Source organism: Candoia aspera, chromosome 10, assembly GCF_035149785.1.
Source record: "Candoia aspera isolate rCanAsp1 chromosome 10, rCanAsp1.hap2, whole genome shotgun sequence".
NCBI lineage: Eukaryota > Metazoa > Chordata > Lepidosauria > Squamata > Boidae > Candoia > Candoia aspera.
Genome location: NC_086162.1, coordinates 6,266,131 through 6,289,899, shown reverse-complemented (window position 1 = coordinate 6,289,899; position 23,769 = coordinate 6,266,131). Strand labels below are relative to the sequence as shown.

The following is a 23,769-nucleotide window of genomic DNA, read 5'->3' as shown; positions in this document are numbered from 1 at the left end:
GGGAAGCAGAAGGAGGTGGATGAGGTTGAGCAAAGGTGTAGGAGCCTGGGATTGCTGGCCCTGTATTATTTAGCCTTGTCCATGGGCTAAATTGCCCTTTGACCTCGGAGGGATGAAAAAGTAGTCAAAGCTGAGGACTCAGGCTATGGAGTACAGGCAGCGTTCATCTGCACGAACTTCTAGGTTAACCTTCATTCTCCCAAGTTAGGATTCGCAAACCAATTTAAGAAGCACCCAGTTATTAATTTTAGGTGACCCCAACAATGGAGATTTAAATTAATAATTGGGAGATTATTAAATCCGGTCTGCAAACCTTAATTTGTGCTAACTCTGATTAACCAAGTTGAGAGGGAATCCCTATACCATGGTTAAAGTCAAAAAAGAGAGGGAGGGGAGGGGAGTGAAACAGACGCAAATCTGTAGAACAGTCCCAAATTCCAAGTAGTACATGTCTGTGCCATGCTTCGCTTGCAGAGAGATGGAGTCCACCTATTGCATTGAGTTCATTGTAACTATGGTTTGTTGATGAAGAAGGCAGAAAACTGAGTCCACATAAAGTGCCAAGAGATAAACTATGATTTAGAAATCCTGGTGGCTAAACCGAGCACCAGTTTGGCGTAGTGCCTATGAAGCTGGGCTAGAAACCAGGAGACCTAAGTCCTAGTCCTCCATAAGGCCCAGAACCAGCTGGGAGACTGTGGGTCGGTCATTCTCTCTCAGTCCAGTCCACTGCATGGGGTTCTTGTGGCGAGGGACGTAGAAGGAGGGAACACTATGTACCCCACTTTGAATTGTACAGAAATAAAGGTGGGATATAAAACCAATAAACAGTAGGACATACACATCTTTCTCTAAGCTGCAAGCAAGCCCACAACACGATTCTGCAGTGTGTGATTCCAACCAGAGTGTCGGTGGAAAAATAGATTTAGGTAAAGGAAAACTTACGAGATCAAAATGCCCACCTCCAAACATTTTCTGTGCACACTGGGACATACATTTTTAATTGTGGCAGTGGCGTACTGCAGAGCATCAGAACACACAAAAGATTGAGCAGTGGGGATGGTCTTCTCTTGCAAGTTTCTTCTTGCTCATTAGACATGCTGCAGAAATGCTTCCTCGGTGTTTTTTTTCTTTTTTTCTTTTTTTCTTTTTTTTCCCACTCTGAATCATCAGGTGCCTAATGAGTCCACAACCACCCATATATTCATGAGTATGGTCAAAAAAATCAAGATGGTGGTCATGGTAGTGCAATCAAAGCTCACAATACACATACAAATGTCTTACCACTGTGGCTGCTATGTTGACTATTTTGACTATACCCTGCATGTATTTACAAGGTAAGGTTACACTCCTTACCTAGTTGCTTTCTTTTCATATGTCAGCAAGCCCTATTTGGTGACCTGTAACACTGGGCAACCCTAGATGGTCTGGAGGACAGCATGTTGAAAAGGGAGATGCAGGAGGTTGTTCTTGTGCTTTGCCCTTTAAAAACCTCAGAGAGGCAAGGCAAATAAGAAGTTTAATGTTAGTGGGAAGCCTTGAGAGCCTGATATGAGGTGAGGTCTTCACATACAGGTGAAGTAGAGCCATTGGTGACCAGTGATTGGCCACTAGGGGAAAAAGCTGGTTGCTGGTTCTAGAAAACAGGAGATGACTTGGACACTCCAAGGAAGAGAGAAGCCTCTAGGGCAGCTGAAAGAATGGAGGTGAATTCCAATTTTAACAAATTTCGAAGTCTGTGATGTTGACCCAGAAGTTACATCCCCCAGCAGTACATCCTCCATGTTTCCTCTAATCAGTAACAATAAAGTAGAGCAATGAAGTTCTGTTTTTATCCTTACTTTGGGTGCAACGTTTTCAGCTGGATTCAAAAGACCTTGCCAGAATCAAATCTGCCTTCCTGTCCAGTCATCTAGAGAGGGTCCATTGAAAGTCCTCCATCTCCTCTTGCATTTAATTGGTGTTATTCCAGTATGCCTCCAGCCTTTACTTGATTGTGGATAGTAATGTAGAAATTTTGGAAATTTCGTTTTTCATCTGGGCGTTGTTCATCATGGGGTATAGAAACTTAAGTAATAATTGTAATCATAACATTAATACTAAAAATATCCTTATCACAGACAAGCCAGTGGCATTATGAAGAAGCAGCATTCTCCGTAGCTTAAGCCTTGGTTTGCCTGCTCCTGGTTTGTTAAGTTATCCAGAAGAAATGGATTCATACAACTTGTTAAGCCATAATCAAAGAACTCTCTCAGTGCTTGTGAAATGTGTGAATCCTCTCAGGGGCATGGAGGGTCCTCTTCAAATAGAATGAGAGTTGAAGTGCACATGCCCACTGCAAAAAGAGATGATGAAAATCTTATAAAACACGTGGCAGAATGTCACAATGCAGGTTTCATCACTTGCCCTCCCTTGCTCTCACCTGTAGACACCTAGGAGTTTGAAACATGTACCCTTCCAGATGCTTTGGGCCTAATTTCCTTTCAACTGCAGACAGCACGGCCAGTGGCAAGAAACTGGGAGCTACTTCCCAAACATCTGGAGGGCAGGTTCTTCCAATCAAAACTCCTCTGGTGACAGGCCAGGCTTAGGATTATGGGAAGCTGCTGCTTGTTGCAACAGAGAACAGTGCAATTTTCTGATGATCAGGAGCTATAATTAGAATATAGGAGGCAGAGGCAAGATGGGGGTGGTCAAAACAGTCAAATCAGCAGCTGTGTGTGATCAAAAATGCATCCCTTTCTCTATACATCATAACATCTTGACTCTTTTTTACTCTCTCCCCCAACTGTTCTGCAAGGGGAGGATTTTCAATGAATCATTTATTTTTTCAGATTTTGTTTTTTAAACTATTAATCTTTTTCAGACAAATGACATTTTGCCTGTGTTATTTCCAGCCCTAAAGTAATGAGAAAACCTCACACAAATTATTGGCAATTGCAGTGGGGCAGGAGTGCTCTGGGGGCTGCAAAAAAGGGCTTGACAGCTGTGGGTTGTACATTGCTGGCTTAGGTATTACAGGCATTGGTGGAAGTTTTCGCACTGCCGATTCTTATCTTGGGACTGCTTTTATTTCAATTCCTGCCCTCAGCAAGGCATTGAACTTGATGTTTTAAATGCCGCTTACCAATTCTAGATTTCCAGCTTTCTCATTTGATATACCAACTTTGTTTCACTGTCTGGGAATGGGCAGTATGGCTGGGTTGTCTTCTTTTTGCTTTAACTCATCATGGAAGGACACAAAAAACTTGAGCAGTTGTAGACATGTCCAGCAACTTAGCATAGTCAAGGAGTGCAGAACTGAGATAAAATGAGAGGATTGGTTCAGGATACAGGGATATAATTTTGTAGGAGAGCACCATCTTTGGCTAACCTGCTTGGTAGTAGAGCAGGAGAAGGTGGTCAGATGGATGTGGTAGACTAAGTTACAGTGCTCCAAACGTAGAGCGCAGGCGAGTCCTGATTGACTTACAGGATGGTGCTTTGTTTCTGTGGTCCAACTTTTAGTTTCTAAATCATGTTGAACCCAACGCTCCATGTGTAACAAGGCACATGCAGTAGGCCCACATCAGTGTTTGCAGGGACAGTAAACCAAGGTATGCATTTGATAGCACTGGTGTATCCCCATCTGTTAACATTCAGCCACTCTGCATCTTTCTCTGTAGCGGAATGTGGTTCTTCTGTGATGGGGACTCAAGGTGTTCTCTTATCCCCAAATTATCCTCTAAACTACAACAACCACCACGAATGTATCTATTCCATCCAGACGCAGCCAGGAAAAGGAATTCAGCTTAAAGCCAGGGCATTCAACTTGGAAGCTGGAGATGTCCTCAAGGTAATGACGAATCGTTTGGCGGATTAAAATGGGGGTTAGAGAGTGGGTAAGCAAACAGCGTGACAAGAAAATAATAAGCATTTCATTTCAAAGCTGCTGAATCCCAGACTGAGTTTGCAACCCTGCCGATTTGTATTTCCATCCTCAAAAATGGTGGAAAATTCCACCACTCCTTTTTGGTGGGAAGAATGTTGAGGCTGGAAAAAAATGGTTTCATGGGCTATCTGTTAGCAGCTGGAGGCTATGAGTTTCTCTCTCATTCTGTAAGCTGAAGGAACATCTCTCCCCCCCCCCCCAACTTCTCAGAGTCTTTTTTTCTTGAAAGAATTGTGGGAAGGTCTATTTTGGATAGGGTTGTCTTCCAGAAAAAGTAGGTCTGCAGTTTGGAAATGTTCCTAGACTTCCAGCTGCCTCCAGGTCTTCACCTGAACAGTGCTGGTTTTCCCAAATCTCTTGGTGGCTTTCTATATTATCAGTCGTGGTATCTGTCTGGACTGTTTAGCAGAACTAGGTCTTGAGGACATTGAAATACTGTACTGCTGGTTTGTTCTATCAAGCTGTGACCAGTCTCTGGAGGACTGTTGTTTGACAATAGGCTTTGAGTTATGGAGTCCCACATTAAAACTCTGGGAGGGGTCTTTGGAGTAGAGTGTCTTAAATACAGCTCAACTTGCTTGCTTCTTATTCTCCAGTTCCAGTATTGTTACTGGATACATTTGATAATGGGCTGGATGAGAGAAGAAGCTGAGATAAATCCGATGAAGGTGTTGTTGGTAAAGAGAATGTTAAACTTAAGAACTGAGCTTCAACCTACTTTGGATGGGCTTGCACTCTGCCTGAAAGAGCAGATTTGCAGGCTGGGGGTGTCCTCACTGGCCTAACAGTTGAGGTGAGGAATGCCTTCACACAGTGATCTTCTGTGCCATCTGCATCCCTTCCTGAGCCAGTTGTATGTGGTGACAATTATCCATACCTTGATCCCAACCCACCTTGACTATAGCAATATGTTTTACATAGGACTATTCTTGAAAGGTGATCAGCAATTGCAACTGGTGCAAGCTGGGGTGGCCAGACTGCTGCCTATGTTCAGGATCACATGATGCCTGTCATGAAGATATTACCAGCTACCAAGTGCCTACTGAGCACAATGTACCATACTAGTATTGACCCTCAAAGCCCTAAATGGGTCTGACTTAGGGTCCGACTATTTCAGGGACTGCTGTAGTGGTATGTGAGAAAGACCTTGGGGGACGGAGGAAGAGATGCTGCCTAGGGAATGGTCAGATAAGAGAGGGCATAGTCCACAGCTGCATAATGGGCAGGGCAAGAGGCTCAGAAGGACCCTAGCAAGTTTCTCAGGTGGTAAAGGAGACGGCAGGAGATTTGTACTTTCAGACTTGCAAGATTTAGATAATGTAGCCTTACAATAAAGTAGAATTAGCTCATCTGCTCATGTTTCCTGTCTTGTCTACCTTTTGAGGGTGCCCAAAATCAGTGTGAGTGTCCCAACATGCAGAAGTAGAATCCCATTCTATCCAATACATCTTCTGGGCTGGTCAACAGACAGAAAAAAAAACAAAAAACACCAATATTTTGTTGAATTAATCACTTGTTAAGAACATGTAATATTAATTTAACATTTCAAAAATTCTAGGTCCTTGATTTCTTAAACTAGGTTTCCTGTAGTTATCTTAGTACAACTTTTGAACTATAGATTAAAAAAAAGTAACTGTAGGTTTAGGAACATCCAGTTGTTTTCTCTGACATGATTAGTTTCAGATGCAGCAAATGCATCGGACCCAAATAACAAAATCCGTGTTTAAACTGAGTATGTTTTTTTCCCTGTGAACCCTAAAAGGGTCTTCTGGGTTGGATTGTTCCAAATTGTCAATTTCGGATGAGAATTAGGATCAAATGTGAACCCCCTTCCAAAGATGTTCTATATGTCTCAATCTGAGAACAACCCCCAAATAAGAACTAAAATAAGAACCAAGTCTTTGCCAAGATGGGAAAGGGGCAATTCTATGGATTTTCCTGCCATGTTTTATATTTTATTATATTATTCTAAGATGTCTGGAGTTCAGAAACCTGGGATAAAATAATAAAATGAAATGATCTCCAAATAATCAGGAAACTGATAAAACACTTTTTAAAAATGGCATTTTAACTGAAATCATGTAATAAAGAAAATATGCATGTGATATTTGCATGTATAAATGGATGTAATAATGCATGTAATAAATACAGTAAAATACAATAAATAATGAAGCTGGGAGGTACTCTCTTAAAAGAAGTTGCCTTCTTTCAACCTTTCATTTGTATGTAGAAGATAGCACTTGTGGTGACACTGTATATAATTATTTCATGTTGAACTAAGGTTTTGGAGGTGGTAGCTGCTAAATGCATTAGGATTTTCTTGCAACTCTTTAAAATTTTTCTTTTATAGTTATTATATTGTATGCTGGTCTTTCATTGTGTTTGGTCTTGGACCATAAAGAAATATTTTGATTAATATACATATAAATGCTGATGTAATTGTTTTATTCAAATCATTTGATTAATTGATGTCATTAACTGAATGCTAAGGTTGCTATTTTTTTGAGATATTGTTTTTGGATGGGGGCACCTGTGGTAGCTTCTCCAACACCTGCGTTGATTTATTCATTTGCCAGGTTCATCCTGCCAACCATACCTCTCAGAAACATTCTGGGGAATCTCAATGGGTGGCTGATGTGGGTATGCAGAACATTTTACATCAAAGAGTAACATGCTTGTTCTGAGTGTGAGAGAGCTGTTTCAAGTGCAAAACAAGCTGCTTAAGACATTTTGGGGGGAATTCTGAACCCAAAAGAAAGTTGTTGGAACTTTCAGATGACAAAAAAACTTCATGTTTTCAGAAACTATGTTGTGCCAAAACATTGCAGGCAGAAAGATGGTTTGAATTCAAGACTTTTTGATGTTTTTTCCACACCTAGTGGCTACCAGCCCAACGTGCCTCCCTCTCCGAAAGAAAGGCCCAAATCCCATTTCACGGTGCCCAGGCCAAAGAAATGGGACAATAAGGAATGTGCCACCCATCGCCAGTCTACCAAATGAACAAAACTGTTGACTTTTTGGAGACAAGGGGTGCAGGGTGGGGAGATGGGCAGGGACAGGGAAGCCCATCTTCATACTTCTTTTCTCCTCCTTTCCAAGATTTATGATGGCAACAACAACTCGGCCCGTCTGCTGGGGTCCTTCAGCCATGCGGAGATGTTGGGTCTTAATGTCAACAGCACTTCCAGCATCATGTGGCTTGAGTTCATCACGGATGGCAATGGCACGAATCAAGGTTTTGAACTGCAGTTTTCGAGTAAGTGCGGAGGCTCGGACCCTGCAACTGGACAATTGTAGCCGCTTAGGTGTCAGGGCAGTGACAGAATCCACCTGCTGCTCCTGCAGAGAAGCTGTATTTGGAACCGAACATTTAAGGAAAAATTAGCTTGCCAAGTAAGGGTACTTAGATGGAGGCCAAGTTAACGCCAGATCTTTTGATGAGACTTTATTTTTACACCTAAAAATTCAAAAGGACACTATTTGTACCTCTCTGTGTAAGAGCACATTTTTTAAATTCATGCTTCATTGCAAGCGGTCTGTGCAAATGTTATTTTGTTGACCTACACACACTTACTTCCCCATCTTTCTGTGTCTATTGGTCTGTTTGTATCTGTTTATTAAGCCCTCTTTTGAGAAATGACAGATTGCCGATGAAATAGACTACACACGAAAAAGCCTTTAATAAATCCATTTCCAACCAATCCATCAGGTTGATCCCTAAGATTCAAAATCAGCAAATGACACACCCATTTTGAAGACAATTCTGTTCCTTGTTATTCTGCAGCATTTTTCTCCAGCTTTTTACATACCTCCACTTCCCTTGTGGGAATAGAAGCAGTGTCTGTTCTGTTAGATGCTTCATCTTAGTACTGACACTTTAGAAGACTAGGGGGTTGAATGTTCTTGGATGTCCTTCCTCAGAATAAATCCTGGAAGTCTGTACAAGGAGTTTCATCAGGTTCTGCTAAAGCAACTGCTGAGACAAGACTGGATTGCCTTTCTAACCAATTGCCCTTTTTTCCTGATTGCAGGTTTTGAGTTGATCAAGTGTGAGAATCCTGGTATCCCACAGTTTGGTTATAAAGTCCACGATGAGGGACACTTTGCAGGGAGCTCTGTCTCTTTCAACTGTGATCCTGGCTACACACTACGGGGAAGCCGGGTGCTTGCTTGCTTGACTGGAGAGCGCCGAGCCTGGGACCAGCCTCTCCCCACCTGCGTAGGTATGACTCCTCCCTCTTGTGTGATAGCAAATCCCTTCCCAAACATTTGGCATGGCCACCAAGGGGTTGGTGGACCAGTTGATTTCGTGGTGTAATTTTATGTCACAGAGCCACCTGTGGTTCATGGAATCTTCAGGAAAATCATTGAAAAGTTCTTACTAAATTTTAGTAATTTAGTAATTTTAGTGTGGTAGAATTGTTGAATAATTAAATGTATAGCTGGGAAGTTATTGTAATATTGTACTATGAGAGAATGAGGGAGGGAGGGAGGGAGAGAGAGAGTTAAATGTCAATGTAAACAAGAAGAAACAAATTTCAGCCTTCCTTCTGTCCTTCTGGACCTGTCCACTACCCTTTGGAGTATGGCTTTCACATGCAAGTCAAAAGTCAAATGTACCACATCCCCCAAGAAAGAGTTCTGAGTCCATAGTTTAGGCAAAGGGGTCAATAGATGCATAACTTTTTCTGAGACATGCGGTGCCCCTGACTTCTGAAGGTGGAGGATCTTGTCAGCCCTTCCAGGTAGACCAGACAGGAAACATGGCTGGATGAGCTAATTCTACTTTAGTGTAAGGCTCCATTAACGTTTGAAAGTACAATTCTCCCGCCCTCCCTATTTATCGCTTGGGTGGTCAGGGCAGGTCCTTCCCAAGTTTCTTCTTTCTACCATTCCCCTCTCTTGGACTACCTTGCCTTTTATCTGATCCTTCCTAGGCAGCATCTCTTACCTCTGTTCTGTAAGGTGGCCCCCACATTCCATCACACTCCAGATAGTATAGCCGATCTATCCTGGACCTCAAGACATTTGATCCTGATTTCTTTCTTTGGTCACCAAAGTAGGACATCTGTTTCCAACTTTTTTTTTTTTCTCAAGGATCGTAAGTGACAGAACACCTTTGTCACACCTCAATTTAATACAGTTCTAATGTAGCCTCGATCTGAAGGCTGCTTTGGACGAATTAGGGACACAGTGTACCACCTTTAGAGATGGATCATGATCAATGGCAGGATTGCTGCAGGAGATTTACCTACTAATCTTTTACCCAGTCCAATTTTAAATGCCCACAATAGCTTTAATTGCTACTATTTCCTTTTCAGGATTCATACTACTGCTTTTCCAATAACCTTCAGGTTAACGAGGCAATCGATAGAGATGCAGTCTGTTTGTCTCTTTTAGTACACTTTGAGGGCACAAATCAAGCCTTCCTTTTGTTGCCATATCATGTTCCCACAGTTTGGCAACGACTGAGCATCAAGAAGTGTCGAGCCATTCCTTGGTTCCCAGCAACGCTTTCAGAATTTTGCCCTGGAGAGGAATTTCAACCTCCTGTTACTTGGCTGTCCGAATAGGTGGTGCTTGGTTTGAGCCAATATATTAGCAGAAGCGTTCACACCTATTTAGAAGGTGCAAGCCATTTCACCACACCCCAATTTAGTAGAGATGAAGTGACCTTTTTGAAGAAACAGGTTTTCCTAAGTTACCAAGGTTGTTGTCTTCTAAAGAAAAAATATATAATTTCCTCCAAAATATTCTCCACTTGTGTGTGTGTGTATGTGTGTATAGTAAATGGTGACCACCATGCACTGTGCCATAACAGCACAAACTCCTCAGCATTGTGGAAAATGCAACGTGATAAGTTGCCAGGTCATTTGTTCTTTCTGTCCTTTGCAGCAGCAGCAGCTGGAAAAAAATAAAAAAGAAGAAGAAAGTATATTACTGTCACTGTTATTAATGGGCCTCCCCAACCAAGAAACTTTTGGAAATCTCTTGAACAAGTTTAATGAGATTTCCTTTGCCCACAAATAAGGTAGATAATGTTTGTTTAGTTTTCCAGTTATTGATTTTGAGCCAAAAAGGCAGGTGGCTTATCTGCTGCTTTCTCTCTTCCCAAATCAAGGTCTGGGTTCAAAAATGCCTGTAAAAAGTGTATTTGCAGGAAATGTGTTTAGAAAAGGCTATTAGAAAAGAAAACCGACTTATATCTATCCATATACTACTAAAACTCTCATGTCTGTTTGATACTTTGTAACCTTTAACTGGGCGAAATGTTGCATTGTAGGGAACAATTTTTGAACCAAGGAACTTCAAATGGGCTAACTTACAGAATGCATCCAAAATCTGGGACCCATGACTCCTGTGGAACTGAAATTTGACAAATTTTATAAAACATTTTATGACATCAAAAATTATCATAAAACATTTTATGATATAACACAAAATTTCCTGTAGCCAACTCCTGATCTTTGACTGGCTATACAGTTCAAAATATAACTCTCCCGGCTCTATTCAGTCCTGTGTAAAGCTGTCAGGAATTATTTGGAGATTTGGAGGAATCTGGTAAGGAAATATCTCTGAAACAATGACCCAATAGGACTTGGGTTGTCTAGCATCTTCTAAAAAGAAAGGACAGACTGATGGGGAAATGGGACAGAGTAGAGTTACAGGTACGGTGACCGTATGTCCTTTATTATGAAGGACAGTCCTTTATTTCACAAAGCTAATTTTTATTAGAATATGCATTCTTGTATTCTTGGTTTTGCTCTTGAGTTTTCCTTTGTAAAGCAAAGTTATAAATATAAACATTTTTTTTATCCTTATGAAACTCTTTCAGATTTGCCCCTTTTTCAGGTTTGTCCTAATTTTTTTCCAAGAAAATATGGTCACTGTAGTGATGGGTAAATATGGACAGAAGTGATATACATTCAATTCCTAGAAAATAGCTGCAATCACACAATACATTAAACTAGATTGCTTAAATTCACTCTTTTTCCTGGGTTGCCCGATACATCAAATCACACGTAATCAAATGGTCTGTGTTTGTCCAACATGCCAAGTCACAAAATACTTACAGTCGGAAGCTGTGCAGATGCAGCCATTAGATCTTCAGCTGATGAGTTTAAGAGTGTTGTGCGAATTCAGCCAAATTTGCTCCTGGGCTTACTTTGCTGGGCTTCCCTCCCCCCATGTCTCTGTGTACACCAACCTGACACCTTCCAAGTGTGTGAAAGTGCAACACCCATTATCCCCAGGTAGTGTGGTGAAAGGAAATTATGGAGCTGTAGTTCTACATGTATGGAAGGTGCCCAATTGAGAGTGGTTGCTAGATAGTTTCTGTAACCTTCTTTCTCTTGAACCTCTTACTTAGTTGGGCAGCAAAAAATAAAGCGTTCCCCAAGGAGAGAAGCAAAGGATCTTCTCTCCTTGGGGAACCCTTTATTTTTGCTTAGAGTACAGTTGCTGAATGTTTTGTGATTTCTTTCAGCTGAGTGCGGGGGCAGCATTCGAGGTGAGTCTTCAGGAAGGATCCTGTCCCCAGGGTATCCCACGCCATATGATCACAATCTCAACTGTGTCTGGACAATTGAAGCAGAGGCTGGTTGCACAATAGGGTAAGTCCAAAGACTGGAAAAGATTAGATCGGCATCACCCCAAAACATCCAGCACACATCCGGCCACTGTGAAGTTGAATCAATCAGGTTGTGCTGGTGAGCAGCGGACAGGTGTTTCTATGTGGGTCCACTTCTGCTCTGCAATTAAAAATAAAGAGATGCATGAAAATGCCTGTGCCAAAATAACCCCAACGTCTTGGCAGGGAAAGCTGAGTTCTACAACCTGTTTGAATTATGCAGATTGATCGCATTTGCATGATTTCTCTTGCTTTGCATACTTCATCTTGCAGTGTTTACTATTTGGCATCAATAGGAGGATAAAAAGCAGGGCTCAAGCTTCATCATCAGCAGATTAATCAACTATACGTCTTTAAAAAATAAGATTTTGTGAATTAATCAGGGTAGATGGGCTAGTTTTAATCGTGCAAACTTAATAAGGCATTTGAAGGCAGTTTGGATTTTGTGCACGGTGGCAATGGAAAATGGGAAAATAGGAAAGAGACGCCCAACTGTAAGTTCTAACACATGTGGCTTCCCTGCTCTCCTCTTAGGTACTAATCGCATCCATACCTGCATAGCTTCAGATGTGCTTAGAATATTGATCGCTGACGGAGAGATGCAAAGCCCTTCTTGAAGAGCTTAGGGGAGAACATCCAAACACAAACATTATAATTCCGGCCTGAACTCTGTAACAGCAGCTTGACAGCTTTCAAGGGTGCAACTTGAAAAAGATCTTGCTAGATAGAACAAAAGTGCTGGGTCCTCTCTCGAACACCTGCCAAATTTAGCAAAAGGCATCCACAGAGTCCTATCAACCCTTCAAGGTAGATCAGACTAGAAAACCAATGCCATGTAGATCAATACTACTTCTATAGTAACAAAATCTTGCAAGTTATAATGTGCTTCTTCCCTCCCTCCCTCCCTTTATCTTTGTGTGAATTTGAGAGGAACTTGTCTGAGACATTCAGTCAAGTTACATTCTCGCACTGGACTCAGGCCCCTCTTATCTGACCATTGCTTTGCTGGAGACTCTAGCTCCTGTCCCTCAAGGCCGTTTCCTCTGCCCTCTCCAACTCCAGAGATTTTGTCAGAATGTTGAGAAGTGCATTGGGATGTTCTGGTACAAGCTTTCCCCCCTTGTATATGTATGTGCAACGTCACAATGCCCATGTGAAAGGGGTGGAGTTTACATCGTAACTTTATGAACGGCAGCTTGTCATTTGCCCCCACCCCCAGATACCCATTTATCTACCTCCTCTGGCTTGCTCTCCTTCTCCCCATAAACTCCTGTCCCTGAAGCCCAATGTGGATGAGGAAAGAGAAGTATGGAGAGATGACATATGACCCTTCAGATGTGACTGGGTTGCTTGTATGCTCTACGATCTGGGCATCCCATTAACCAGACCAGGGAAACTGTTCCCTTTCTTACCTGTTTCTCTATACAAAATACTTTGGGAACCCTCACCATGAGCTCATGTGTCTGTGAGCTCTCATTTGCACACATGCCTCACTTCTGAGCCATTCAGTGCTTGTGTAAGGTAAAGGTAAAGGTTTCCCTTGACGTTAAGTCCAGTCGAGTCCGACTCTAGGGGGCGGTGCTCATCTCCGTTTCTAAGCCTTGGAGCCGGCGTTGTCCATAGGACACTTCCGGGTCATGTGGCCAGCATGACGACACGGAACGCCGTTACCTTCCCGCCGAAGCAGTACCTATTGATCTACTCACATTTGCATGTTTTTGAACTGCTAGGTGAGCAGGAGCTGGGATTAACAACGGGAGCTCACCCCGCCGTGCAGTTTCGAACCGCCGACCTTCCGATCGACAGCTCAGCGGTTTAACCTGCAGCGCCACCGCGTCCCACCCCAGTGCTTGTGTAGCCTTTGATTATTTATGCATTTGGTATATTCCTATACTTCCTACTCCTCTAATGGCCCTGGGCAGCTTACAGAGATACAGTTTTTAAAAAGAATACTTTAAAACCAATTTTAAAACACCATTAAAGCAATACAACATATTAAAACCAGAAAGCTTTTTTAAAAGCTGACTCAAAGCAGCTGCTCCCAACTGGTGCTTTCTAGATTCTGCAGACATAATATTGCTCAGGTTTGTTTCTGAGCTTCTGGTCCAACAGATATCAATCAAGTGAGATTGGGGAAGGCTGATCTAAATAATGAAGCCTAAGTACAATTTCTTTCCAAGAATGTAAAGGACCAGGAAGATCCTCATTCATGTCCATGTTCCTCCTGATATCTCTTTTCAGCAGCAGTCAGCATGATTTAATTTATATTCCCAAAGTGAGAACTCCATTCATATCTGCTTTATTGAATGCAACTTAGGAAAAGACTTAATCAATGGGGAGAAAGCCAAATCATTAGCTGTTGCCAATTTTTGTTACCCGGTTTGCTTCTAATTCTACATGAATATAGCATGTGAAGTGTCCAGGTAGGGCCCACCCCAAATTGCCCTCAGTGCTTCTGCCTGCATGTACCCTGCTAGTCTGTAGCTTACATAGCTTCAGGGGAGGGATGGAGAACCTTGTGAGCTTCCAAATGTTTATCAGTGTAGCTCTAGGAGCCAGTTTTGTCTAGTGGTTAAGGGAATGGGCTAGAAACCAGGAGAGTGAGTTCTAGTCCCACCTTAGGCACAAAAGCCGGCTGGGTGACCTTGAGCCAGTCACTCTCTCTCTCAGCCCAAGAGCCAATCAGGTGTGGTAGGAGAGTTCTAGTCCCGCCTTAGGCACAAAAGCCGGCTGGGTGACCTTGAGCCAGTCACTCTCTCTCTCAGCCCAAGAGCCAATCAGGTGTGGTAGGAGAGTTCTAGTCCCACCTTAGGCACAAAAGCCGGCTGGGTGGCCTTGGGCCAGTCCCTCTCTCTCAGCCCAAGAGCCAATCAGGTGTGGTAGGAGAGTTCTAGTCCTGCCTTAGGCACAAAAGCCGGCTGGGTGCCCTTGGGCCAGCCACCCTCTCTCAGCCCAACTCACCTCACAGGTTTGTTGTTGGGGGGAAAATAGGAGGAGGAAGGAGTATTAAATATTTTCGCCACCTTGAGTGATTTATAAAAATAATAAAGGTGAGATTAATTAAATAAATAAATAAATAATAACCAACCAGCCAACCAGCCCCAGTACGCCTGTTCAGTGATGAGGGATGCTGAGAATTGTAGATCTAGTACAATTGATTTTATTATAGTCATTAACCAGAAATCAGGATTTGTTTAACAGCAACATCTAAAAGGCCACAGACTTCTTGCTCCTGCTTTACGATTGTTCTGAAAAAAGATTTTGCAGACTTTCAGTGTCTTTGTTAGGGGCAACATCTTCCTCATGGGCACCAGATTCTACTTTTGGCATCCATACCCTACCCACCCCCCAAAGACAAAATGGCTTTTGAAAATAAATTTGGACGTCAATCCTTTCAGAGCAGAGGCTGATTTATGACTTACTGCAGCAGGAGAGCTAAGGTTTGAGCTTTACAAGCCAGGAGTAAATAAAGTTGGTTCGAAGAATGAAATGATGGTTGACTGCTATTATAGATGTAATAATTCTGCCTTCTGCTTTCTGGACCCCCCTCCCTGAAAAAGTGTTGGACTACAACTTCAGTCATCCTTAGCCAAAAGGCTGGGGTCACTGAGTTGGGGAGGGCGGCAAAAATCTATGGAAGAAGTGCAAGTTCCCTCATCAGAACACATTTTTATGAAACTTCAAGGAATGCTAAGCAACAACCCAGCAGCTTTGGCACCTACTTCAAAAAAGCTTGGATCTTTTAACTCCGTATTCCCTATCTTCCTACAATTTATCAATCTTTTATTGCCTCTCAAGTACAAATGTTTATGCTAATATAAATGTAACAGGCGTATTAAATAAAAAGCCAGAGGGACAGCCCTCCCTAAAACTCAGTCAATTAATAACCATGCAGTTCTCCAACATTTATAATGCATCACCACCGTACCTATTATCGTGAAGATGGAATTAAAATATTAAAAGCTTCGTGCTGCTGCCGCTGCCTACCATAGGGGGGAAAAAAACCAACGATAAAAAGAAAAGAAAATAGAAGTGCTATTCAGTTCTGCACCAAATACAGAGAAGCTTTAAAAAATGTCTGCTTATTTTCATTCTATCATCACCTCCCCCACTTGGTCTAAAAGCATCTTTTCACTGACAACTTATCTTAAATGAATTCGCTTCTACCTGCTCCGATATTCCTTCTGCTCCATCACAAGGATATGACGTCCTGTAACTCTAAATGATGCTATTTTCATGTTTCATTTCCCCCCAGCCGTCGTGAATTATGTGTCTTTTCTAAAGATCTAAAGTCTTGGAATGACCAGCTTTTCTCTGCATGGAAGCTGAAGAGAAATTGCATAGTGTCATAGAGTGTGCTAGATTTGTGGCTGACTCCTCAGCGCCTCTCACTAAACCACACTTCCCGGATTGTTGGGAGGAATCTTAAAATCTTAGAGTTGCGGGGAGCTGCTTAGCTGAACTTTCTGCCCAGTTCAGCAATCTAGATTAATACATCCCTGATAGATGGCTATCCAGTCTCTCATTGAACAAATCCAGTGAAAAGGAATTCACCACCTCCTTAGGGATTGTTTTCTTTGTCAAACGGTTCTTTCAGTGCAAGAACAGTTCTTTCTTTCTTTTCTTTTTTCCTAACGTTCAATCACAATTGGCCTCCTTATAATGTACATCCATTATTCTCCATCTGGAATGGTAGGAAACAGGCCACAGTCTCTCTCTGTAGGGTTGCAGCAGGAAAGTCATGTTAGTCTGTGGCAGCCAAAAATCAGGAGGAGTCTGATGGCACCTTTTCAGACCCATGTATTTTATTCAGAGGCATGGGCCTTTGGCTTGTAATAAAAGTTATTAGTCTGAAAAGGTGTTACCAGACTTCTCCTCATTTCTATATGATCCCTGTTTGGAACCTGAAGAGTGTTATAGTATCTTCCTTCAATCCTTTCTTTTCTAAACTTTCCCAGTTCTAAAATGCAGATCTAGTCTTATTTGTAGCTGTTCTCTCTCTTCCCCATCCTGTTTTCCCCTCCCCCAAATACAGGCTCCACTTCATGGTTTTTCACACAGAGGACTTCCACGATGTTTTGAGAATCTGGGATGGGCCAGCGGAGAAGGGCATTCTCCTGAAAGAAGTCAGTGGTTCTGTCTTGCCCAGTGACATTCACAGCACCTTCAACTTGGTGGTCCTTCAGTTCAACACGGATTTTTTCACCAGTAAACAGGGCTTTGCCATTCAGTTTTCAGGTAACTCTCACAGATGTCATCTGGTCTTTTGGGTCAGGAGAACTAGAGCAGGATGACAATTCCATAGATGTTTTCAGCTCTGCATAACCCTGCATGGTAAGCTGTATAAGTGATATCCCCAAAATTTATTCTGATTTGTTAATTTCAGCATTCGTGATATATCAGTTCTCCAGCAATTTTTCTCTCAATTCTCATGGAATTTGATGAAGAAGAATTTGCATTAGAAATGATTTAGAGAAAGTCACATGGATGAGGTATAGCTTTTTAGTGACGAAACGGCTAGGTGGGTAGGTGTGAATGACTTGGTCACACCTTGGTCACACCTTTTCATTTTGCTGTCCTCTCTCCAATGGTCTGCAGCCCATCTGTTTCACACAGGTAAATCTCAGGGAGATTTAAATTGACCTTTTCAGTACTGCCATTAGGATCACCCCTGAGATGGAGTCCTTGAGAAATTAATGGAGATTTCTTCTCCTGGAGAAATTCAGAGAAATCACCCAGCCAATTTCTCCATCCGTACATTTTAGTGGAGGGTTGCAAAGGGCCGGTTATAGCCAGCTGTTTTCTATCTGTAGTTGATCCAGAATGGCAACATAATTGTGGAACAGGATCTGGTTGGAGATACTGTCTTCAGATGCATGACCTGCTTGTTGTAATGTTTGTACTAAGGCAATATTTAAATAATATTAATATTTAATATTAATTAATATCTTACACTGACGTACTTTAATGTTAAATATTAAAGGAACACTAAAATGAAAACTGGCATTTGGAAAGGCTGAATAGATATGCCTTTCTGTGCTTTTTTTTGCAACCAAGAGATTAAGAGACCATTCCACACCATGAGCCATCCAAGACAAAACCTTTCAGTGAATTAACCCTCTGCAGCAGAGGGGTCTTCAACAGGATCACTTCTGCATATTTTAATAACTCAACAGGTTTGCAATAAGATATGATCTCCTTCAGGTCGCCAAGCCCTAAGCCATTCAAAGCTTTAAAGGTTAAGGCCAATACTTTGAGCTGAACTCAGCAAACAAGCATTGTCCTTGCCACATCTGCACTAACTGAAGGTTTCAAACCTTCCTCATGGATAGTCCTACATATAATGAATCGAACTAATCTATACAGAACCTAACCAAGGTAAGGATAATTCTTGCCAGATCAAACTGATCCAGAAAGATTTATAGCTACAAAAGTAGGGGAGTTAAGCACTTGTTGCTGTCACTACCTAAAGATCCTGGGCAAGCACAGAGTCAAGAAGTACCTGCAGGTTCAAAGCTGACCTTTCAATGGGAGCAAAAGCCCTTTTGGAACAGGTTGCATTGCAACCCTCAGGCCGGGTTATTGACTAACCATCCACATTTTAAACTGTCTCAGAGTGTTCACCTTCCTCCTGGCCATTATCTGTCTTAGGCAACATACAAGCAAACCAGCTTCATCCTAGAAATTAGAAGAGAAATAGCAATAAAGTGGAATGTTAGTGAGATAATGGCATGGATGGATGGATGGATGGATGGATGGATGGATGGAAGGAAGGAAGGAAGGAAGGAAGGAAGGAAGGAAGGAAGGAAGGAAGGAAGGAAAGGAAGGAAGGAAGGAAGGAAGCAAGGATGGATGGATGGATGGATGGATGGATGGATGGATGGATAACAATACTATGGAAGAAATATATGAGCAATGACTAAAGTAACAAACAGTATCAGTTTTTGCAAGGAATGAGGCTGAGATTCTAGGTTGGGGTCAGAGTTTACAGATGAAAAGTCAATGAAACTTGTTCCAACTTTACCTCTGGGGGAGTGCAGGCCTCCAGAGTCAGATCTATCTACTGTTCAACCTGCCCTTCCTTTTCTTCCTGCAGTGAGGATTCACTTGCTAGGGACTAGACACTATCATCCTGGCTGATTTACTCATTCATGAAGCCAACATTCACTTCTTTGGTGAACTTGTCTTCATCTGTGAATTATACATGCCAAAAGAAGCTGACGAACAAGCTGCAAGCATGATTTGATTTATCTCAGAAGCATCTGTGTTGGAGTCCAGAGCAAGACAGATCCAAGTCCATTTATCAGCAAATGAAGAACCAAATTATTGAGAACAGGCAGTGTCCACATCTTGGCAAAGGCTTGGCAGGTCCTAGAAAGCCTTGTGTACACACATCGGTTGCCAGGAAGAGAGTTTCTGGTCCTCTCCATCATTACCTTAAGTTGAATCGGTCCAATTTGACTCTATTTTTCTTCCACTGCTGTTGTAGCCATCACCCCTCTAGCTGTATTGCCTTAAAAAAAAAAAGGATAAAAAAAATCTCAACCTTCTCTATTTGAAAACTACTCATTATTTTAAACTCATGAGCTTTAAAAAAAAAACTGTTCATTTCAGACAGCATTCATAACTCCCTGATACATCTGTAAAAGGATCAAACCTACCATTCTAGCTAAAAGCAAAACCCCTCTTAGTCACAACAGGGGGAAAATGTGCACATTATAATTTATTTGACAGCATAGACTGACATAGGATTATAGCAGAATGCCAGGTAAAATTAGCAGATGGCTAGACGTAGTAAGTAAAAAAAAGTGTACTCAGATATAAATACATCTGATCTCCATGCAACAGACTTTGATTTGTTATTCCCCACAGCCTTTCCCAGCTGGAAGAAGAAAAGTCTGAAATCAGTAGTGCGTGTTTAAGCACGCATCCTGGTGCAATTCATCCATATGTGTGCTCACTGTAGCTCAAAGGAAGTTTGTGCAAACTCTGTTCTCATTGCCAAGGTTTCAGCTCTGGACTGTGACAATGCAAGTAATCCTGAACATGTTCAGAATGCATTCCCTTAGGTAGCAGTGATCTGGGGGAGAAAGTTTTCACGGGCAGTTGATACGTTTTAGCTACCTGGATGCTAACACCTCACTTACGAGAACATTCAACACAGCTGTTTATTTACCAGTTTTGTGGCCTGAATTATATAGTGACAATGACATCAAACCAGGAGCCTGTGAGTTTTGACCATAGTAAGAGAAAAATAGGGAATGGACTCCCTTTGTGTTTTCAGAATTGGGGTAGTAAGCATGCGCTTGGGCCCTGAATAGTGCATATAACCTGGTACTGATACTGCCTTCCCCTAATTAATTCATTTAGTTCACAACCTCTGTTTGATGACTTCCTGAAGTGACTGGTTCTAATCTGTTTTAATTTTGGCCTAATTTCTTCCTTCTTCCCACCCCCTGTGAACTCCTTGCCTAAGGAAGAGTTCTGGTTGGTCATTTTGGTTAATCCTAAGGCATTACTCAGCTAATAGCTCTTAGTAGATGGATGTGGCAGTGACTGCTTTTTGAAGCAAACAGAATTGCATTTTATTTATTTCTAAAATGCTGATTCAGCCAGCAAGAGGCAGACTTCTACAGAATGTCCAAAGATGTAAACAAGCTGGTATGATTTATGGCTAAGACTAGCCCCGAGTTTCAAAGCCAGGAGAAAGTTTAGCTTGGCCAGGAACTAATTTCTGAGTGACCTCACAGGATAGCAGCGAAGGGAATTTAAGGGAATATACACAAACCACTTTGAATTACATTAGGGGGACACGAATGGCCTTCTGAAGTGCTGCACCAAACAAGTGAGCAGAAAGATTGGGTGGATAATTGTACTGAATTTCTCCAGGGAAATTTCCCAACCATTTCTCAAGGGCAGGACTCCATCATAGGGTCTAAGAGCAGCATAGTTGCTGAAAAAGCCTTCTGGAAAGAGTTACTCTTGATCTTTTCCTGTGGAATTTGCCTGGAAGATAGGAAACCAGGGAGGCTCTGAAGTCCATGTTATACTATTCCTGGATTCGTCAGCCATTAGGTACACCTGGCCTAACATGGCCATTCAAATGAAGTTAAACTGCTTACAAATGTCAATATGGTTTTTCTGTACTCTTTTTGATGCCTGAAAAGCGACCATGGCTATTGGTGTCACCCAAAAGGCTGCAGTGGAAGAGAGGAAAATGACACCATGTGAGATGCCACCAGTGACACCACCAGCATCATCCTCCGTGGGGGACAATGATGGACTGGGTGGATTCCACATCACCTTCTTTGCTCTGCTTCACAACAAGGAATATGCTGCTTTCGACATTGTTTCCTTCTGAAGCCCTCCCTGCCCTAATGTATGCTAGGTGGCTGCTGAAGTAGTCTTTGAACCCCGAGCACCTCTAGGAAATGGCAGCCTACTATGCTCAGCCCCAAGGTCATGTCATAGCTTCAGGGTTTATCTCCAGAATACTTGAAAACTTAAATGAATAATTCTGTTCCCTTGGTTAATTCCCTTCCCCTGACTTTCTGTTCTTAGTGTCCACTGCCACCTCCTGCAATGACCCTGGAGTCCCACAGAATGGGAGCCGGAGTGGCGACAGCAAGGAGGCGGGAGACTCCATCCTTTTCCAGTGTGATCCAGGTTATGCCTTGCAGGGGGATGCCAAGATCAGCTGCGTGCAGATCGAGAGCAGGTTCTTCTGGCAACCTGATCCACCCACCTGCATAGGTACAGATGCTGCAGCAGGGAACTGCAGATGTGGGGGTAGGCCAGACCCATGGTTGCAAATCAGGGCAAATGAGACTGTAATCCAGTAAGGCCTTTCCTCCTCAGGGTTCAGATATTGAATTAGGTGGGCTGGGGCATGACCACACTGCAGGCCCAGCAGAGGGACTTTACCCTCCCCACTCTCCCATGCTGAGATTCTGTGTTAAGCAGAAGGTATTTTCTCACGGTTTTAAAAAGCAATAAAAAATAAAAAGCAGAAGGTATTTTCAGAGTGAAAGACAAGGCATCTCAGCGACTTGTAGAGTAGGAGACAAAATAGCCTTCCGGATGTCCCAGTCAAGGAAAATAGAATTAAATGTATTCCTTTCTTAATCTAATTTAAAAGTGTATTTTCTGTCCCACTTCAATGTTCTTTCTCTCCTTTAGTGGAAGGCAGTCTTGGGCTTATTTTTAAGTGAGCAACTTAATTGCATGACACCTCCCTAGCAGAGTCGGGAAAGGGTAATTGGGTGCAAACAGTTCCATCAGGATGGAAATTTTACATTCCTTAGGCAAATGTCAAGGGCCTGCTAACATGGGCTCACTTGTAGAGAGCTATTGGGACAATGAGGAAATGCTGATGAATAATTCCCACACAACAAGAACAACAACAGCTTCACTTCCCAAGAAATACATGCTCTTTTTATAGATGAGCTAACTTCTAGTTCTGAAGCTTCATTAGGCATAGTTTGGACTTAGTAACATGGCATAGATCTAATAGAGGAAGGTATAAGCTGAGGATTGGTGAAGGCACCAGGCTAGAAACTGGGAGGTCGTGAGTTCTAGTCCCCCCTTAGGCACAAAGCTAGCTGGGTGACCTTGGGCCAGTCTTTTTCTCTCAGCCCTAGAAAGGAGAAAAGCTTAAAAAGCCTAGAAAGGAGAGCCAGTTTGGTCTATTAGTGAAGGCACCAGGCTTGAAACCAGGAGACTGAGAGTTCTAGTCCTGCCTTAGGCATGCAAGCTGGCTGGGTGACTTTGGGCCAGTCCCTCTCTCTCAGCCCAACTCACCTCACAGGGTTGTTGTTGTGGGGAAAATAGGAGGAGGAAGGAATATTAGGTATGTTCCCCGCCTTGAGTTATTTATAAATATAATAAAGGTAGGATATTTTTTTTTTAAAAAAGGAGGCAATGGCAAACCACTTCTGAAAAACCTTGTCAAGAAACTGCAGGGCTAGTGCAGACAGTCACCAGGAGTCAAGACTGACTCAAAGGCACAAAAAAAAAAACCAAAGTTGGGGGGAGGGACTGGATGATAAAGCTATACCTGCTTTCAGAATTTGGGTGTTTATTATGTAAAATGCACAATCAAATTAACTTCAGAATAGGCAAAAAAAAAAAAAATAGTGTTTCATTCATTTAGTGTCACCTTTACAAAAGGGGAAAATGGCCTCTGATTTACTCCAAGGTTCCCAAACTGTGAGCAAGTTGCCAGGGGGCAGGGGTGGGGGAAGGATTTGCAGGATTTTATGAAAATTGGCCAGGCTTAAGCAGCCTAAGCAGGAGCAACTCTCAAAACCCCCTCCAGATGCATCTCCCAATTTTGCACGCACAAGCCAGCCGTGGGCTTTCTCAAGCCAAGCAGGAGTGGGGGGAGGTTTTGGAGGTGGGGGAATAAAGTTTGAAAGCCCTCCCTCGTTGCTGCACGAGCCATGGTTAAATACAAGTGGAGGCATGGTCTGAGGCTGCCTCAAGTTTGAAGCCTTAATTTGTCCTCAGTGCATGCATCAGTTGTTTGAGATGTCTCTCAAAAGAGGGCCTGAAAGATGAGCTGTGGTTGTGCTCTCTCCTCTCCTCCTTCAGCGCCTTGTGGTGGGATCCTGGCAGGGCCTTCAGGGGTTATCTTGTCCCCCAATTACCCAGAGCCGTACCCTCCAGGGAAGGAGTGTGACTGGAAGCTGACTGTCTCCCCGGATTATGTCATTGCTCTGGTGTTTCACACGTAAGTCTCTCGGGTGCCCTTGATTGCAAGGCTTGGGTGCAACTCAGTCAAACTGAGATTAGAGCTTTTGATTCTCTCTGAAGAAATCACCTTTCTCTTCTGTTAATTTCTGCGAAAGTTTCTACACTTTGAAGCAAAGGGATTGATCCCCAGACTGTTAAAGATTCAAGAAGTAATGATGTAAGCAGCCAGCTGCAAACCATCTCTATTATCTGGGAAAAGACCTGCTTTAATGCAGGATCACAGGAAGACTGTTAGAACGAAAATCAAAATGTCTCTGCCCTAAAGTGCATGGAGATAAATTGGTCGAAGATGGGGAGTAGTTCAGCTGCCAGAATTCTTGTAACTTTGTCCCTTTCTTCTCAATAAATCTTGTTAAAGAAGCTGTGAGAATTGTGCTGGAAAGAAACACTTTTGGCTTCAGGCAGCAGGGTTTCTCTAGTGAATTCTCCCTTCCGTATAAGAAACTGGGCAGAA

The 23,769-nt window shown here is 42.5% G+C and overlaps 1 protein-coding gene across 2 annotated transcripts in view; it reads left to right on the top strand.

Annotated features, from left to right (window-relative positions):
* CSMD2 (CUB and Sushi multiple domains 2) overlaps positions 1 to 23,769 on the top strand; it is a 643,348-nt gene that overhangs the window by 471,566 nt on the left and 148,013 nt on the right. For both annotated transcript variants that reach the window (XM_063311620.1, XM_063311621.1), the window contains 7 exons: positions 3,666 to 3,835; positions 7,031 to 7,187; positions 7,963 to 8,154; positions 11,418 to 11,544; positions 16,597 to 16,799; positions 21,123 to 21,314; positions 23,154 to 23,292. In XM_063311620.1, coding sequence (XP_063167690.1) covers positions 3,666 to 3,835; positions 7,031 to 7,187; positions 7,963 to 8,154; positions 11,418 to 11,544; positions 16,597 to 16,799; positions 21,123 to 21,314; positions 23,154 to 23,292 — 1,180 coding nt within the window. The remainder of the gene's footprint in view (positions 1 to 3,665; positions 3,836 to 7,030; positions 7,188 to 7,962; positions 8,155 to 11,417; positions 11,545 to 16,596; positions 16,800 to 21,122; positions 21,315 to 23,153; positions 23,293 to 23,769) is intronic.